The sequence below is a fragment of the Lissotriton helveticus genome, chromosome 3_1 (assembly GCF_964261635.1).
Source record: "Lissotriton helveticus chromosome 3_1, aLisHel1.1, whole genome shotgun sequence".
Classification (NCBI taxonomy): Eukaryota; Metazoa; Chordata; class Amphibia; order Caudata; family Salamandridae; genus Lissotriton; species Lissotriton helveticus.
The window spans coordinates 1,534,604,154-1,534,623,666 of NC_136061.1; the positions used below are offsets into that span (position 1 = coordinate 1,534,604,154).

Sequence of the window (19,513 nt, forward strand, 5' to 3'; positions counted from 1 at the left end):
GAACCTACCATCTCTGCATCCCTGAAACTGATTGCCACGCTGTCCCCAAGTTCCCTTATAGGGCTGTTCCCAGCTTACTCTTTGAACGTTGATAATATTTATATATAGGGTGTCACAGCTATGGGGTTTCAATAATCTGCCCAACAAAATGCCACATTTATTTTTTAGTTGAGTACCATCCTCAACTTGATTAATTTGTAAACTTTGAACATTTTTAAGCACTATCACAAGTGGTGCTGCTTCTGTGGATAACTCTTACACCTTGTTGTGTGGCCTGGACACAAAGACCTCACTTGTAAATTCATCTGATCTTGGCCCCCTTAATCCTGATTGGCAAGGGAAGGGGTTATCCCTGAGTTCTTCGATTGAGAGATAGGGATCAGCATAGGTGGGGAGTCATTGTGTAAGGAATTGGCACTTGCAGATTTCATGGTTGCCAACATTTGAACAAAAAAAAATCCCGGGACACTTTGTAGCACAGGGCGGCTGCAGATATAAAAGTTCTAGTTTGCCTACCTGTGTGTAATAAAGAGGAACAGTTTCTGTAACAATATTACCTGGGACAGTCGCCAACTAGCCGGGACTGTCCCTCTTAAACGGGACAGTTGGTAACTATGGGATTCGACGGTAACCTGCACTGACAGAGTCAGTCACCCACACTATTACCAGTCTTTTTTTCACGGCTAGTCCCCTTTTTAGGTCTCGGCTAGAAGTGAGCGAAGCTCGCTCTCGCCAGAGACCTATAGTTAGCGGCTCAGCTTCCGAGGAGGACAGCACCTGGCCGCACGCATTTCTGCCAAAGGAGGCGATTTGCGCCGGCCGCGCGCGCGCGAACGCGCACGCAGTGGCCAGGTGCTGTCCTCCTGGAAAGCAGCCTCCCACAACTCGGAACGCTGCTCGTGCTCACGCCTGCTCCCAGGGCACGCACTCTCTCATCTGTGCGACTTGGTAGAGCAGCTTGTAGTGTTCCTCCCTCTTCTCGAAAGTACACAGGTCGCAGTCTTCTCTTTATGCAGGATGGGCGGATCGCCCGACAAACGCTGGTTCTTTTATTTCACCCACGCTCGCCTGCCTCCCGTTGATATTAAAGCATTTCTGGTGCATCGAAGCATCGAGGGAGGGAAAGTGCTTAAGTTTATTTTCTCTTCCTACAAGTACACCACATGTGATAAGCATGGGTCATTGTAGCATCACCCAAACATAGATAGTACCTGCTGCTTCTGCAACGAAAGGCATGACTCAGTTAACCTGCTCCTGCATTCAGTGGTAAGAAGAGAGGAGTTGGCCTAACGGCTAGGGCGCTCGACCTCGGACCTGGGGAACACGGTTCGAGTTTCGGGAATATCGCGAAAACCTCCTGTGATTCTGGGCAAATCCCCGTGCCTCACAAAATGAATGTGTGTCCTTGTGTAACGTAATTGGTGCTATGTAAAGCGCTCTGAACGTATTAAAAATCTATTTACATGTGAAAATAATGTGCTTTCTTTTGATACTCCATTGTAGTAACCCCACTGGTCTTTTTCTCACTTTTGGGGCTACACTAGATAGTGCGTCCACTTCTCCTTGAGGATTCCTCCTTTTTGCATTTCAGCGGAACATAAGTTCATTTTATCTCGGAGACAGACTTGGGTGGTGCCTGTCTTCCGCATGTGCGTGTTCTCGCCGATCAGGTCTGTGTGGTTAATGTTGTGCAAGCCACTCATATTATGTGTACCTGCGTGGGTGTTCTGTGAGGCTGGTTTTATTTTACCACTTTAAAGCACGGACCGTTTCCACCATTAGTCCAGACTAGGCAGTCGCCTAGGGCGGCAGAAGGGAGAGGGCGGCAAAAACAAGAGTTTGGGAATTCTGCTCATTTGCACTCGCTCACTGTGACAGTATCAAAGCGGTGCCAGGACTCTGCGTCCCAAACCTTGGCTCCCAGACGGGGACAGGAAATCTGCAGCTGCGGCGCACAACATGCCCTTGAGAGGCACTGGGTGCTGAGGGCAGACCTGGACACAGGACGTTGGGTGGGCCGGGCATACTGGAGGGCCACCCTGTGCAGGAGGAGACAGGCGGTGGCGCTCTGTGCTCAGCTTGAGACCCCAGGCCCACAGCCCCGCCCCAACCTCCGGGCCGCCATGGCGGAGGCACCGCTGTGCCTCACCTGGGTGCTTCTGGTGCTGGCCGTGTCCTGCGTGTCCATCAGCCTGGCGTCCAACAACGAATGCCACAACACCTTTGATTAAAACGGCTGGAATGCCAGGGTGAGGTATAGTGCCTGAAACTCAACTTTTGGCCTGGGAGCCTTTCACGGGATTGGAAATGAAAGCCTCTGTCAGACTCGTCAAGGGCCTTGAGTGCACAATTCCAGGAAGCAGCGTTGGCTGGGCTGATAAGAGTTGTACATGCCATGCCGACATCACTCCCACACCGTACCTGCGCATGGCATATTACAGGCACACAGTCGACCTTTCTTCTCTTGCTGTGTGTACTCGACCTTCCGATCCAGACTGGAAGGAACAGCTAGAAGTCCCGGGGTTAGTGGCATTTAAGCGCTGCACCTAGCACCTAGAGGCAGTGTAGCGGCTAGGCCTAGCACGCCTGGGTGTTCTTCGCATTTCTTCCATTAGCAGCACGCTCTTCAGCGCCGAGGGAACCGGTTGTTGTGGACACATGGTTCGCCTCTAGATAGCAGGCCAGGGTGGCAAAGGGATCAACTGCTCAGGTACAGCCACCCGTGGAAAAAAGCTGCATGGGTTGGCGAGTCACGCCCTGTTCACTTCAACCACCAGGGCACATCGGCACGACCTTTCCCTGTGTACCATGTTGGAGAACTGCCCATAGCCCATCCGTCATTCTCCGCATGTTCGTTTATTTTCCCTTCTTCTTACTGTGCAGCTGCAGACCCCCCTCCCCAGTCTGCGATCCAGTGAGTCACATGCCTCTTTCCCCAATCCATCTGGTTCGATGTGCACTTTCCCTGCAGCTGCGGTACTTCTAGTTTTGCAATTAGGAAGCATCAGTGGGCCAGCTCTGAAGAGACGGGGAAGCCTTCACTGACTGACCGTGCACTGCAGGATGTTATTCATGATTCTACGCCCCGCCCACCAGAAGGACCCTCACTTTCAGGCACTGAGGCCACATTGCCAACCCTCGGCTCACGCCGATGAACCAAGGGAACAGTGTCAGACGCGGGATACGGGCGCTTCTGTGAAAGTGGAGCCTGCATCTGGAATTCCCTCCCTGGAACATCTGTACCCCCCTCCAATTTAATGCTCTTCACAACCCCCCTCCCCCTCCCTCCAGATACTGGCGCCCGTCATCGCTTCAGCATAGCATGCAACTTTCCAGTGATCAGTGCAATGCTGTGACGTATCACACAATGAGTGTAATGAGCATGTGCTGCCTCTCTGACGGCTCACGGGATACACTCAGCGAAAGCATGACCCCGGGCCATGTACATGTGAAGCTCTGCAAGAGCTGTATGTACCTGACTGCTCTCCTACTTTGCCTTTGTGCGTCCGCTCCTCCTTGCATTTGATGCTCAAGGCCAGCTTGCACATGCGTAGCCTGGGATCAGTGCTTGCGTTTATTCTTAGGTGCTTTGGCAAGGTGTGCGTTTAAGCGGAGGCATGGTGCAACATATACCTATCTGCGGAGCGCTTCCCTCCATAAAGGTACTTGCACAAGCTTGCACTGCTAACTGTTTTCGTTGGCGAGTGTTGCTCCATTGATAGATTCTTCCCCCTGATTGCACTCGTGTTTTTCTTGCCTTCTGCCCCGCTGTCCGTGTATGATTGCACTCAAGAGATTAGGGTCTGGTCTCCTGCTGGTCACCTTCTGCACAGCCTCACTGGCACGCCGCGGAAACCGTGAGGCATCGAGGCATAGGAGCTAGGATCAAGGTAAGAGGTCTGTGGTCACCTGCCTGCCACCCCTCTCACTACCTCACTCTCTATCTCACTACATAACAACTTCACTCTCTCTCTCTCTCTATCTCACTACCTCACTCACTCTTTATCTCACTACCTCACTCGCTCTCTTTCTATCTCACTAACTCACTTTCACTCTCTCTTTCACTACCTCGCTCTATCTCAATACCTCGCAACATCACTCTCTGCTTATATCTCACTACCTCACAACATCCCTCTCCCTCACTACCTCACTCTTTCACTACCTAACTCTCTCTATCTCACTACCTCACTCTCTCTCTCACTACCTCACTCTCTCTCACTACCTCACTCTCTATTTAAATACCTCACTCTCTCTCTGCTAATGCAATAAGTCTCACACATGCAAAAAATTAACCTATTGCCAATAGAAATGACAAGGCCATTTATTTAGGGATAAACATTTTTTTTTTTAAAGAGCAATGCCAACAGCTCTAACTATAATATTGCCGAGACCATTGCATTGTAAATGCTTGTTTTTTTTGCCGAGTTTTATATAGCGCGAACTAGACCCGAACCGAATCAGGTATCAGAGCGCTTTACATATTTTCCAGTTACGTTACATGAGGACACACTTCTAATGTCCCTCATCTAGAGACATTAACATTGCATTAAGGACCCGAAATCCCAACGGTGTTTTGGTCCCATTGGCGCAATTAAAATGAACGAAAATTGCAGCTCCAAGAGTGGACTGATCCGAAAAATCAAACTGAAAAGCTGTATCCTAGTGACATATGGAGCTATCTTGTCACACTATTAAATGCAGCAGTAAATTGTATTTTATTTCTTCTTTCGCCAACACTGCAGATTAGTTTTCTAGTGGATCATCAGAATCAAGTTTGTGACTACTTTCTTCTTCCTGCTTCTTGGGGCAGACAGGCAGCATGGGCTAAAGTTGCACGATGGGAGTTGTAGTTTTTACTTTGTTTATGAAGACGGCGAGTAAATAGTGGCTTTCCCTATAACCCGGAAGTCATTCGCCGGAAGTCCCGCCCTGCAGCAGGGTTTCCCGAGCGGCGAAGCAGGGGCACTTCCTTTCTGTTCGGCCATCTCACCGGAGCAGCAGCATGGTGAGGGTCGGGATGGGAACAGGGCAAAGAAGAGCTGGAAAGCGGGTGAAAGCCTGGCAGCTCCCACAGTAGTAGTATGGCCCGAGGCTTCTCAGATCTGAACGCTAGGCTCGGGAGGACTCTTGGTCCTCCACGTCGTGCCTGTGGTGCCGAGGCGGACTAAACTGATACCAAGGGTCCTCTGCATGTTCTACCCCCTTTTTTTCTCTCAAAACGTTAATAAAAATAACTCCTCTAGAAGGACATCTTCCTATTTTGGTGGGCTTTAAAGTGGGATCTAATTATGTTTCGTTTAGTCGGGTATATGCGAATCTAAGATGAGCTCAGGCCTTAGCCCACCACCTGTGACGCTTTGTAGTGACAGCTCTCTATGGAAGGGAATAGATTGAAGGGGTGCAATATTATGTTGGTTCTGGAATTCCTGGCTTTATGTTCTAGTACATCGTTTAAAAAGTATCTGATTTTGAGGGACATACTGCGAGCGGTAGCTACAGTGGTGATGGTTCCGAAATCTGTAAAAAAAATGCATTAAATGTTCCCTCTTATGCACCTACTCAAACCTAGTCTTTAAGTTGTGTAGCCGTTATATGCGCAGTTTTTCTTAGCAGACCCGACATTTTAAAGGGGGCTGTATTTAATTGTTTATGTAGAGACGTTGGGCGGAAGAAAAAATCTTTTAATGGTAATTGACCACCGTAGGTGATTAGATATGGGTAAATTATGTAAACTTTTCAGATCATATATAATTTAATAACTACAATTAAAACGTTTCTAAAACTGACCTGAAGGTAGTATCCTTTATTGCTAATGCTTGTGCATGAGATTATTTTTAAAATACTGATGTACGAGGAATTTTTTAAAGTGCTTTTGTATCTGAAAGCAATTTCAGTGAGATGCGCTATGGCATGAAATCTGTTTTATCAGTTAGTCCGTATTGGTAGGTTTTACCCATTGAGGAAGGGGACCTCTTAATTGCACACGTTTGCTCGTAGTGATAGAACCTTTTGTTCCTAATATAAGTGCTGCACTCAGCACAACGGAACACGCTTCATACTGTTTTAATTTTGATTTATCTTGTTAAATAGTTGCTTTCCAGTTGTCGTGATGCCCGTTATGCAAAATTAAAACGCAATTTGTATTAATCTGCTTACATCTTCTTTCTCTGGCAACTACATTTAATCATTGCTTATTTAAACAGCCTCCCAAAGACGATAAGAAGAAAAAGGATGCGGGCAAGTCCGCCAAGAAGGACAAGGATCCAGTCAACAAATCTGGCGGTAAAGCCAAGAAGAAGGTAAGCTCATTTCTGGGACTTTGAACATTGTGGTGTTCTGTACGAATCACTCATTGGCGGGAGCTTAAAGAATTGTATTTGTGTATTTTCATAGTTGTTGTTACTATAATGTCTGTTATGTATGGTGACAAATGGCTGCACAGAGCATTGGATGCACCTGCCATAGGTATCCCTATATTTCTGTTCTTGCATGCATTGCAGTTACAACTTGCTCTTATTCGAGGGTTCTTTGCTATATCTAAGAGTTGTATAGTTTTGCAGTTAAGAGTAATCTAGCTTGGCTTGGTATTGCATTTTTTTGAATTTCAAACCTTGACATGCTATTTCTCTTGAGTAGAAGTGGTCCAAAGGAAAAGTGAGAGACAAGCTGAACAACTTGGTTCTGTTTGACAAAGCTACCTACGACAAGCTGTGCAAAGAGGTGCCCAACTACAAGCTGATCACTCCTGCCGTTGTGTCCGAGAGGCTGAAGATCCGAGGCTCCCTGGCCCGGGCTGCGCTTCAAGAGCTACTCAACAAAGGTGAGAACAAGCGATGGCAGCTTTCATGTTTTAGGAGAAAGGGGAAAACTGGGTATTGCTTCAACTGGGTCTTAAAAGCTTCAAAATGATTCTCTGCTGAGCAAAAAAGTATATACCACACCCTTTCGTCAATCCAAAACTATTTTAACAATTGTCCACAGTACTTGAGTCCCAGTTTTCTGGTATTCATCAATCAAAGATAACAGCCAACACGTGTTTCGTCTGGCATTAATATCATGCCTTTCGACTTCTTCAGGGCAGAATAAGTATTCTTCAACTAGGATTTCCACTAATATAACCATAAGTTGGACCTCTAACAGTCGTGAAGTCCAGTATAAAGAAAAATTCTCAATTTTGCAAATCCACTATCATAAATCAAGTGTATAATTCCATCAATTACTTCCTTTATTTAAATTGATTCTCCCCACAAGGTAAACTGAACCATGTTTGTATACATGAGTTCGCAAGACAGCCGCGTGTGTACAGCGAGTACGCCATCTAAAGTCACACTCGGCCTGTAGGCTATAGGCAGAGTGTGACTTTAGATGGCGTACTCTCTGGACGCCACAACCTCTGGACTTTTGGGTTAAGTTGTATAGCAAAACCAGTCTCTAGTGATTTAACATTTTTCTTTCAAACTGCATTGCTTCTACTGTATCGGGAAATGTAAATTTGAGTGCGTTGTGGTTTGAACGGTAACATTTATTGTGAGGCAAGGATAATAGTGTAAACTTGGGTTTCAGAAAGAAGTTTGTTGGTAATGGTGGAGGTCATAGTTTTAGAAATTATTTTTTTTTTACTTGGTAGAATTTGGCCATAATTCATGGCCTAGTCTTATGATGTAAGCTCATGAATGCTGCCTTTCTGAAGCTTCCTGAAAAGAAGGTAATTATGCCTTTTAGAATATGGCGTTTCAACAAGTAGTTAGTTAGTCTTTCGGCTCATGACCAGCCCTGCTGCTAATTTTCAGGGTTCACCTACTGCAACTTTGGCGGTTGTCAATATCCTTTGTGAATAGTATAATACACAGAATGGGCTTTGCATATCCCCTTACTCGGAGGCTTTCTTATATTTTCTGTGCTCCTGATTTGAACCTTTTCCTCCCTTTTGTTGGTTTACTCCAACGATGTTAAGATAGCGTGTAATTTTACTGCAAAGTTAGACCATAACAGTGTATGCGAGATGTAATTTCTGTACATGCTTCCTACCTTATCCTCTTTTAAAGCCGCTTTCCAACCCCCCACTGGCAATCTGGGTGCCACCTGCTGCTGTCAAGAGCAGCCATCTAAGTTTTCAACCATTCCAATACGGCTACTCATTCCTGCATGTGCGCTGGGCACAATTTAACTCATTTTAGTGTGCTTTAAGAAACATTTTATAGATAGACCCTGCTCCCCACACTGCGCAAATTAATGTTTGTAAATTTGGAGGCGTAGACTCTTGTGTATATGACAAAAAGCTTCCACAACATTGAAAGCAAGATGCACATTGACTACATGCTACGCTGTAGCTGACAGGGTGTGGGAGGAACACATATCTTGAAACAGCATTAACATTTCACTTGTACCTACACTTTTAAGTCCTTTGAAGATGCTTGTGGGCCCTGTGCTATGGTAGTTCCCATTTAGTTGGCTTGAAGTAGTGGCTGTGATTTGCATTTATGGAAATAAGTCAGTTTCTTTTTGGGCAGAAGATAACTTGTTGAAGATTGGAGCTGGTTTTGATTATTTCTATAAGAGCTAAACCCGAGGGACAGAACACACTAGAAAGTGCCGCCCCCGTTTTTAGGTCTCGCCTAGACGAAAGCGAAGCTTTTGCTGTCTAGGGAGACCACTTATGTCGCCACTTTCCAGGGATTCCGGGGAATGTAGACAGCAGACTGTGACGAGCTTGTCCTCCTGGCGATTGTATCTCGTGAGCGCGCACGTCGCGTCGCCGTCCCTGCTATTCCCATGCACAGAAAGGCTCCTGCACGCATGCGCACATACACACACTGCATACACACACGCACCCCCCTTTAACAGACACACGCGCAGACACGCACGCACAGACACACTACAACAGACACACGCGCACACCCCACCCCCACTCACCCCTCCTCCGCACTCACCTGTTCTGGCGGTGCTCAGCGTGCCTCTCGGGCGGCGGTTGCGCTTTGCGGGGCTCTCTCACCACTTGAGAGCCCCGCCTTCTTCATGCGCCCGGCCGCTCTTCACCCGGTCCCCCATCTCGGGACCGGGACTCGATCAGGAGCCCTCTGGGCTCCTCGGACAGTGGCTTCTCTCTCGTGCCGCGATGGGGGCGGGACTTCCGGTTGGGATTGGCCGGCTGCCCAACCGCTTCCGGGTCGTCGCAGGCAGCGCGGCGGGAACTTGTTGAAATAGTTTGCTATATTTGGAGCATTGCGCTTGCCCTTGGGATCTGTTCTAACATTTGCTTTGGGGACACACAGGCGTTTTAATTTGGGAATAGCACCCAGGTTGTCATGGGAGGCTACAGTATTTGCGTGGTTCCTGTCAGGTCTGTCTTCCACTGGAGGTAATGTATCTGAGCTAATGAGTGTCTCCACATCCTTATTTAGCCAGTTGATCTCCCTAAGCATACAATTATCAGGTTTACTGGAACTTTTGGAGTGTTTGACGATGCCCTGTTCTAGATCTGATTCTTTTTCCAGAGCCCATTTTACTAAACACTTAATGAGCTGATTGAGAGGATACAAAGGAACATACAATGGTGTTAGTGTACAGAAATGCAGGCGCAGGGTATAATTTTTAGGTAATGAAGTATGTTTGTTTATTGACTACAATGCGCCGAGAGACAAATAAGTCACCAACAAGATCAGCCTCCATTCAGAAACTTCCAGGCCATATGACATTAAAGGGGCACAGCAAGTTTGAAAAAAGTACCTTTGCAAGCTTAATCCAGAAAGTACAGTCACGAGGGGTGGGCAGCCTCCTCCGGACTCTGGCGGGGCGCTTTGCCCCGTGCACGTCCCACACAGCGGGACTGCAACACACTTAACTAGCACTAAATGGCCAGAGGTGAGATTACAAGTGGGGATTCTGGTACATGTAGTCCCCTGCGGTCGCAGTGTGCGACAGCTCTCCCCTGGATGGAGGCAGATGTGCTGGATGCTCTTAAGATGCAACCCCCAGCGATGACAAATGGGAAAAGGTGATGGGACCTTGAAACGGGTTTGTGGACCTTAGGCTCAAGTATCTGCAAACACTGCAGCAAAACGTCCTTTTTATTTTTCTCTACCTTCAAAGAATTTTTTTTCGTTTTGTTTTTCAGGATGTAGTGACTTAGTTCTGTAATAGCGATCAAAGCAGATTTTTCGGTGTTGTCAGTCTGACGCTTTGGGCTTTGGACTTGAAATGGATAAGGGAAAAACACTCCCTCGTCCAGATAGATTTGAATATTTTTTTTAATTTAACCTGTGGGTGTCTGACCTTCCACAGACTTTCAATCTACATACCTCTAACTTCATAAAACCTTCCAGCCTATCCTGAAATGTTTTTTAAAAAAGCACTTCTTTGACAAAAGTTCAGATTTCTTGTAAAGTGAGGTGTAATTGCTTTCAGCTGTTTATTTAGAGGAGAGCAAAGAATCCGATATTGAATTGAGTTTTTTTTTACATATCTCCTTCCGGAAAAATTTCAGGGTGATCTTGGCTGAGTAAAAAAAGGGGTGGGCCCAGGGCCTGAACCCAGCTATGCTGTGCACAGCCAAATGGCTTGAAAAGAAGGTGTTTGAAGTTAGGCACAACATTACACAAGCATTTGCAATGCAATAGGTCTCGCAGTTGTGAGTTTGAGCTATTAGCATTGTAAATGGCAATGCCTTTTAGTTACGTGTTGGTTTTTAAAATATAAATGAAAGGGATTGTCACTTACAATGCCAATAGCTTAAACTCTCGCAAATGCGAGACCTATTGCATTGCAAATGCTTGTTTTAACACATGGGGCCCTATTGCATATAGGGTGCACTCTGAATGTGCGCTGTGGCGCAACCAGAAAGTGTACCCTGTTAGACTTAATGTGCTATATTCAGGACAGCTGCAGACCTCTGCTGCCTGGGAGCAGCGCATTCAAGTGAAATACGAAGCGGTAACTTCAAAGCTGCTCTTTCACTGTGCAGGTGGCACCTGCCTGCACTTAAGAGGGGAGAGATCTCCACAGTAATGTTGGGGGTGTGGGGGGTACATGAGGGAGCTCTGACAGTGCTCCACCTTTTCGTGGCACACTCAGTGTGCCTCCCGTTAGCTTATTTATGTATGTGCTTGAGCGTCCATAATACGGCACAGATTTAGTGATCCCCTCGTGTGCATGGGGCCACGCCCCATGCACATGAGGGAGCCCTCTTGAACGCTAGGGAAACATGTGCACCAATGCCATGTGTATTACAGAAGGAACCACAGGCGTTTGTTCTTCTGGAATTCCTTTGTTCCCTGTGGCTGGACACTCAAAGCAGGGGCAAGCGCCAGCTGCGCCCCTGGGGCACTTCGGTAATACGGGCCCTTGGCCTGAATCATACATTCTGCCCGGGGGCATACAGGCTTGTGAGCCCACTTTGAGCCCCTGGGCACAATGGTATTACAGAAGGGGGACGCAGATGCTGGTGCATCCCCTTTTGTAGTACAAAGGGTGCTTGCGTAAAACGTGTGCCAGAGCTATGAAGTCGTTCCACCGTTGGCATTTTTTTTCCATTGGGGGTGGCCGGGGGGACTTTGGATATTTAAGGCCTACGCTTGGCTCTAGATATAGTGCATTGGTAGACTAACTAAAGCTGCTTGAAGCTTAACCCCTTTTACCTGTAATAGCACCAGCTGCTGGGACTAGTCTCGGGCAGTGTTCTCCGGGCTTGTGCCTTGCTTCTATTAGTCTACTGAGATTTAGGTGTTCTGCCATATTCTGATTAGTCTAACCTCAAGATTTTCAGTTTGCGCATTCTGCTTACAGCCAAATTAGAAGTGCAGTTGGAAAGGTGTTGTGTGGAAAGTTTTGCAGTGTCCAAAGGTTACTTAAGGCGTTTTGGATTTGTTACTCCTGGTAAGGTGTCTGTTGGTGACAGTGATCTTGTTTTAGGGTGATTTAGCATAGTAAACCCTGCTGCACTATGTAGTTTGCAAGATCTATTGTGATCTCTGCCTTTGTAGAAGTTTTTTTTAACCTAGCCCATCAAATTCGTTGAAGGTTGTACTTGGTAATGTGCGCAAAATGCAATCCAGAAAGGCCCAGATTGCACAGACAAGTGACTGCAAATGAGTACTATGAGAAAGTGGTTTATTGTTTGGGGTGATCGAGACCTCCCAAACTAATGTCGCTAGTCTGCATCCCGTCCAGTTGGGTTGCCTGAATTTAAACCTTGGCTCAATTTTGGGTAGCTGTGGCACAGAGCCATTTAGGAAACAAGTGTAAATCGTTTATCACTACCAAAACAGTTACTAAGTTGAAAACCGCACACTATATTTTAATAAAAGTGATTTACATTTTTTTTATAAACGGATACCAAAATGACATTTTTCAAAAGGTTCGGCTGACTGCTATAGATTGCGGGTTGGACACTGGAACCCTGCTTGGCTCAGTGCCTTCTGGCTCAGTTCTTTTTCCTGGAGGAATTTTCTTGGTGGGGTGGGCTTCCAGATGGATTTGACTGAAGGTGCAACAGCGGCAGGGTGCTGCTCAGTGTTGGTCTCCGAGAAATACTTCACATTGAGACTTTTCTGGGAGTCAAGCTGCTTTCACAAGGGCAAATTAAGTTGAAACTGACCAGCGATGTGATTGCTGCAGTTAAGCTGCAATCCCATGGTAGCCTCTGGTTCTAGCATAAAAAGTTCAGGAAAAGGTTCCTAAGTATCCACTTTTGTTATCTTGAAGGGAGGAGGGTACACTTAACCAAGTGGTATCCAAAAGGTTCTGAACCCCTGGCTGGTGGTTGAGTTTGGACTCCAATCCAGTTAAAACTAATCCACTGGGCTCTTTGAAGGCTTCTGGCAGCTTTTGTGTTCCAAGAGCTTAACAGGAGGCCAGCCAACGAATTGTTGCAGTCCACTCCTCTGTTCTGGGTTCAAGTGGAAGCAGTCACAGCCATTCGAGTTTTTGGGGGGAATTTTTTTTTTGCTCCGCAGGGGAAAGCAGCAGGTCTGTCTTTCTCAATTCAAATTTCTTGGTTGAGCAGGTGCTGTCCTGTTTTCCGCAGGTCAGCAGTGTTCTGAAGGTAGCAAGGGGGCACTTTTATGCCTGGTGATAGCGTGTGGGTGGAAGGGGCCACATTGCCCTCCATACATCACTTCCTATGGGCTTTGCCACTAAACAATCCCACAATGCACATCTCAGTCCAAATCCAAGATATCAGAATATTTCTTCTCTTGGTCAGAGCTTTGGACATACCCCTGAGGTGTATGTATCCTGGGACATGTGGAAATCCCCCTGAAATAAGTCATGGGGCAGGGCCCAAACAGTGGCATTTGTTCCTTTTCCTAAGAGCAATTCACACATCCCCCGCGGGCTGCCAGGTGACAATTGAGAATTATCTCAGATTGGGCAACTGGGGTGAAATTGATTCTCTGTTGGGGTCTGGTTCAGAGGACCTGGCTTGGCAGCTCGGTCTGGACTGGTTCAATTGGAGATGGGGGGGGGGGGGGGTTGGGTTACTTATTAAAGTGTGGGTTTAGGCCCGGCAAAAGTATTATTTAGGCATGGTGACTTTGAACATTTAAAATTGCACACAGTGCTGCATTCCACTAGTGATTAAGCATTCCACTAGTAATTCACGTTTAAAGTCCCTGGGTATGCAGGGTCCCGTATACCATAGACTTGTAGTGAAGTTGAATGTCTGTTGGGTATTAGCCAATTATGCATATACTTCAGAGGTCGGAGCACATTCACTGGACGTAAGCACCACAGTGTTCAGGCAGTAAACCTAAACTAAATCTAGCAAAGAGTGGGTGTGATCCTACCCAAAGGGCCTTTGAATTTCTTGCGGATCTAACTTAAATTTAGATAGCTCAGACATACATCAATTGTAATTTCACCTAATGGTTCCTTTTCATCTTTACTATCAAAGGCAAGACCACCTCCATTGAATAGCAACATGCTTATACCCGTTTCTTTGAAAATTGAGTAGTGTTTCGTGGCCTACACCCAATATTCCGAGCTTAGATAAACCTAGCCAGGTTTACTTAATTAGGTGATGAAGAATGCAACATTTTGCAGCTAGATTCAATAGGTGCCACCTGGGCAATGTAAATGGGCAGCCGTGCAGTTTTACCACAAAGTGGTACCGAACATGCCACATTCTCTTATACTCTATTGTGTGACGTCTCTAATAGTTTGTCTTCAATTTATTCCTGTTTCCTGAGTGAACATTTTTCGAAAAACAAACAACGCTATTTATAAAATTGAAAACGTTGAGTTCAGTGTCCAGTTGAGATACTGTAAGATTTGCTTTTCCTCCGGTATTGGTAAACTTTCTTTTTTAGAATAACAATGTTTTTGTCACCGTCTCAAGTACAAAGCAGAGTATAAGCAGTAAATTTTGATAATCATACCAGATCAACGGTATATGACCAATGCAAATTATTTTGTGGCTATATACAGGGTCATAAAATGCAAAATCCTCTGTACCTATACCCACGTATTTCAGCAGTAGTCGTTGACTATTCGGTGAATAACCATTCCCCAGGAGCTAGCCCAAGTGTCTCATATTTTGGTTTGTTCTCTTGGGTAACATCTGGGAATGTAATGTGGTCTTTTCGTACTATTCTATAAATCAAGCCCACTGATGTCAGTCTTCCACAGAGGGAGGGTTCTCCTCTTTCCAGCAATGAGCCACATCCCCTCGTAGGGACTATTGGCCGCAACCATAGAAAAGCTAATTTATCAGAACCTCTAAATCTGTTTCTATGCAAAAGAAACACCTTTGGGTCAGGCTTCAGCCTAGCACCCAAGTCAGACAGCAGTGTTTCCCAGTATGGAGCCAGAACCCTACAAATCCATGTGGGATGCAAGAAATCCCTGTCCTGTGCAGAACATTGGAGGCAAGAGAGGAAGCCCACTACATACATCTTCTACAGTCTGTATGAGCTATACAGCATTTGACACGGTCAAACATGAGAACTTGCTGGAACTGCTAAGCACTAGAATGGGTCTATCAGGAACTGTTCTCAAATGGTTTTCGTCCTTCCTTCACAACCGATCCCAGAAATTCAAGATCAACAATGTGCTATCTACACCCGTGCCTGCAGATCTAGGTGTTCCACAAGGATCCTCCCTCTCCCCCACACTGTTCAACCTCGTCATGGAACCGCTCGCCACCCTGCTCCAAGCCTCCAAGGTCCAGTTCCATATGTACGCCGACGACACACAACTTTATCTAAAGCTACAATCCCCGGAAGATATCAAACTTCTGAATTCCACGCTTATCAACACTCAATCCTGGCTGGCCGATAATCACCTCAATCTAAATGCTCTGAAAACTGAGTTCCTACTCATCTCACCCCCGGCGAAAATTTCCACCACCCAAACGTGGCTCAATAACCTAACAGCACTTAATGTCCAACCTACCATTGTGGACTCGGCGAAATCCCTAGGCATCACACTCTACGCCAATCTCAACATGCAGCAGCACGTTAGCAAAGCCACAGAAGGAGCTAACTTCCAAATCAACACACTGAGGAAAATTAAACCCTTCCTCCCTGCCGAAGACTTCCGAACGGCTGTGCAAGCTTTAGTCATCCCTCGAATAGACTACGGAATTGTGGCCCTCAGCGGACTCCCGCTATCCACAACAGCACCCTTAAGAGCCTCCCTGAACGCTGCCGCGAGACTCATTACTGGCTCAAGAAAACATTTGCATATATCCCCAGACTTAAAGTCCCTAAAATGGTTGCCTTTTGAAGCCAGAATACAGCTAGAAATTGCAGTCATGACACACGCGGCCGTGCACCACAATGCACCCAACTACCTCGCTCAAAAGTTGTCTATATCAGGAGGTTCGAGATCCAATAGAAGTGCTAAAAATCTACTCCTGAAGCCCCGTAGATTCCGGAAAGAGAACATACAAGCGCTCCTTCTCAGGAATGGCACCCAGGATCTGGAATGCGCTCCCTCCTGAAACCAGGCTTATCTCCTCCACCGAACTCTTCAAGAAAGAAGTGAAATCCATCCTTCTGGCCAAGATCTCCTGAACCTTACAGGTGCTGGATCAGAGACTCTGCATTGCTCTGTACCTCTGTTCACTTTGGCCTTTGGCACTTTACTTCTAATTGGTGGGGATACCACTACATTACGCTCTCACTACCGACCAATATATGTTACACTTAGTTTACTGATTCACTCTCCCGATGCCCCCACTCAGTGTTCTCGCTATATTAGGGTATTGATATAAGCCTTCCACGCACCCAAGGTGTACCTGAACACCTAGGTAGTGGGGTCAATGACTTGTACAGTCCTATATTATCCTATATTATCCTGTTTACCTGATTGTATTTTGATGTTTTATGTATGTTATTATCCTACCATGTTTGTACTATTATACTGCTCCCGCTATCTCTGTTCACCCCTTCTGCCCTCTCTCCGTTGTGAAGCGCTCTGATATCTGTAAGGATCTTGTTCGCGCTATATAAAACTTTGAATGAATAAATAAATCCTTTAGTTGAAGAGTGCCATAAATATCACCTGATTACGTTTTGGGGGAATTACATGCAGGTTTTAGTAGTTTTCTGCACCAAAACACATACTGACCAATTTCTAGGATTTTTCATCGCTAAATTTGGACATGTTTGACATTTTAGAATTTACCTGGAAAAATTACGAGGGTAAGATAATTATCACGCACCTCTAAATTTATACCCTGCTATAAAAATGCAATATCGGAATTTAACCCAGAACTCGAAATAAATGCCAAACATGGGTCAAGCCAACAGCTTGGTACTTGAATCATATAGGTAAGACGTATCTGCTTATCGAGATAAACCAGAGTGCATACACTTTGTTTTGCATTTGTTTGTTGCAGTTTTCTTGTTTGATATGTCACCATGATGTATGTGATATCAGTGACCGGTCTCATTTGAGAGTTCTGTTGATTGCAGTTATTTAAGTGAGGAACTTTCAGTAATACTTCTGTCTTTTAACAGGTTTGATTAAACTGGTGTCGAAGCACAGAGCTCAAGTGATTTATACCCGGAACACGAAGGGAGGAGATGCACCCGCAGGCACAGAGGAAGCTTAATCCGGTGAGTTGTGCCCCGTGTTGGTAATGTTATGTGTTCAGCTCTTCAAAGGGATGGGCTATGAATTCTCAAAACATAAATCGTTTTCTGTGGAAACTGCTAATGAGGCAAGTTGATGTGGAACTGACTTGTCGGTAGGCCCTGGGCTATAAGGGCCAAATCTTGATCCCTAACTTGAAACCAGCTGCCTTTGTGATTGCAAATGTTAGTCTTCCGTGCCATGAGTTCTTACGAGGGCAGTATGTGCCTCGGCTGCCACTTAATTAAAAGAATTGGTGGAAAAATCACGTTTTATGGGAGGCAGTGTAGGTTGCAACTTAAAACAAGCATTAGAAATGCAATGGGTCTCGCAATAACGCGAGTCTGAACTATTAGCATTGTAAATGATGATGCCCTTTATTTTTGCGTTCTGGTTTTTGGAACATAAATAAAAGGCTTTGTCATTTACAAGGCCTATAGCTTAAATTTGCGTTAAAACGAGACAGATTGCATTGCAATGGTGGTGGTGCTGCTGAGTTTTTTCTGAATCTGCACCCACAATCTGCACCCACAATCTGTGTGGCGTTGCGCGGCTGTGTGGCGTTGCGCGGCTGTGTGGCGTTGCGCGGCTGTGTGGCGTTGCGCGGCTGTGTGGCGTTGCGCGGCTGTGTGGCGTTGCGCGGCTGAGTGGCGTTGCGCGGCTGAGTGGCGTTGCGCGGCTGAGTGGCGTTGCGCGGCTGAGTGGCGTTGCGCGGCTGAGTGGCGTTGCGCGGCTGAGTGGCGTTGCGCGGCTGAGTGGCGTTGCGCGGCTGAGTGGCGTTGCGCGGCTGAGTGGCGTTGCGCGGCTGAGTGGCGTTGCGCGGCTGAGTGGCGTTGCGCGGCTGAGTGGCGTTGCGCGGCTGAGTGGCGTTGCGCGGCTGAGTGGCGTTGCGCGGCTGAGTGGCGTTGCGCGGCTGAGTGGCGTTGCGCGGCTGAGTGGCGTTGCGCGGCTGAGTGTGGTGTTGCGTGGCTGATAGTGGGCTTGCGTGGGTGTGAGTGGCGTTGCGTGTCTGTGTGTTGCTGTGTGGGTGAAAGTGGCACAGAGCCTTTGATGTGGCCTGGCGCAGGAGAAATGCTGCTGCTGCTAATTAAATACAAGAGTGGCCGGGAAACACAAGTACGGCCGGCCACATAATTAGGGGAGGAGAAGCCGCACAGCACACGCTGGGAGAAGCCCTTTGATGTGCTGTGCGGCCGCGATGCGCGCTCTGTGCTGGGGGAGGGCCATTAGCCTGAACTCGCGGCAAGATCAAACGAAGGGTAGGAGGGACATTGAGGAACAGATGGCCATGAAAGTGTATGGGCCAAATGCGCGTGCCTGTACGTGCACTCGAAGAAAACGCCACGGAAAAAAGCGGTGGTTTGACAATCAGTTCGAGCACTTGAATTCTCCCCCATTTCCCATTGCTTCGCAATGGTAAAGAACGAGACCTAAAAAGTTACTTTACCTCCAACACTAGCAGAATAAATAGTTTTTTTATGCAGAGGAAAAGGAGTTGTGGAGCATAATGAAGTTCATGCCCGGGTTTTAGCTGCGGTTGGCACAGAACCAGTGTTCTGCAATTTTTTCACATTTAGCTCCATTGCAGTGATTGCTGGAATCCTGTGGCTGTATGCACTTGTACTTTCAGGATGCTGTTCCTGGGTGAATGTAAATGAGTGCTCTGCATGTTTACGGTGAGATTGTTGGACCCAGTGGCTTTTTTTTCTTCCAGTTTGGGCCAGTTGCTTGTTGGAAGGGGTGGGTTTGGGTGAAAGAATATGAACTCTTGTCGTCCGACTAAATCAGCAGAGATGTAGCAGCGTATCGCATATTCTGAACATTAATTTGTGTTCGAGATATACCCTGCCACCTAGCCCGCCTATGGTGGATTTATGCCTAGTGCCGTTACTTGTACTGTCCAATGGTGGTGGATATATGTTGTCTGCGCATAAGTGGTTGTACACCCTATGTGATGAATTCTTAATTTAAATCTGTGGCTTAGCGTTGATATTGTGCACCCTTGTTGGATGGATGTGAATTTCATGAGTCACTGGTTATGTAATGCTAATGCCTAAGAATATGCTAATTCGTTTTTCTTTCATTGCAGGTTTTTCTGTTGGAGTCTATTCTAATGTAAATGTGTTGAATAAAAAAAAGGATTGAAAAGAAGTCTTATTTCATTTGGTGGTATGTTTGGAAGAAAGCGTGATTTCAGAATTGAAATATCGTTCCAGGGAGAACTGCTTTACAAGTTGAGGGCGGTGATAAGCTTATATGGAATGTGGGGGGGGTATTCACTGTTTGGGTATAGAGGGGAATTGTTTTTTACGGATCTAGAGTTTCATAGGAATTAGCATGTGGTAAATGGACTTGTACATAACCTGTACAGTATTGTTCTAATGGTCCGTTATCCATCCCACAAGCGTTGCCGTAGGAATCGCTTGAAAATAATTAATGC

The 19,513-nt window shown here is 46.4% G+C and overlaps 1 protein-coding gene across 1 annotated transcript; it reads left to right on the top strand.

The window, feature by feature from the left end:
• Window positions 1-4,916: 4,916 nt before the first annotated feature.
• Window positions 4,917-19,224, top strand: RPS25 (ribosomal protein S25). Its single transcript, XM_078682213.1, has 5 exons — window positions 4,917-5,005; window positions 6,204-6,299; window positions 6,637-6,820; window positions 16,959-17,057; window positions 19,163-19,224. The coding sequence occupies exons 1-4, from the start codon at window positions 5,003-5,005 to the stop codon at window positions 17,051-17,053; spliced, it is 378 nt and encodes a 125-aa protein (XP_078538339.1). The 5' UTR covers window positions 4,917-5,002; the 3' UTR covers window positions 17,054-17,057; window positions 19,163-19,224.
• The last annotated feature ends 289 nt before the right edge of the window (window positions 19,225-19,513 follow it).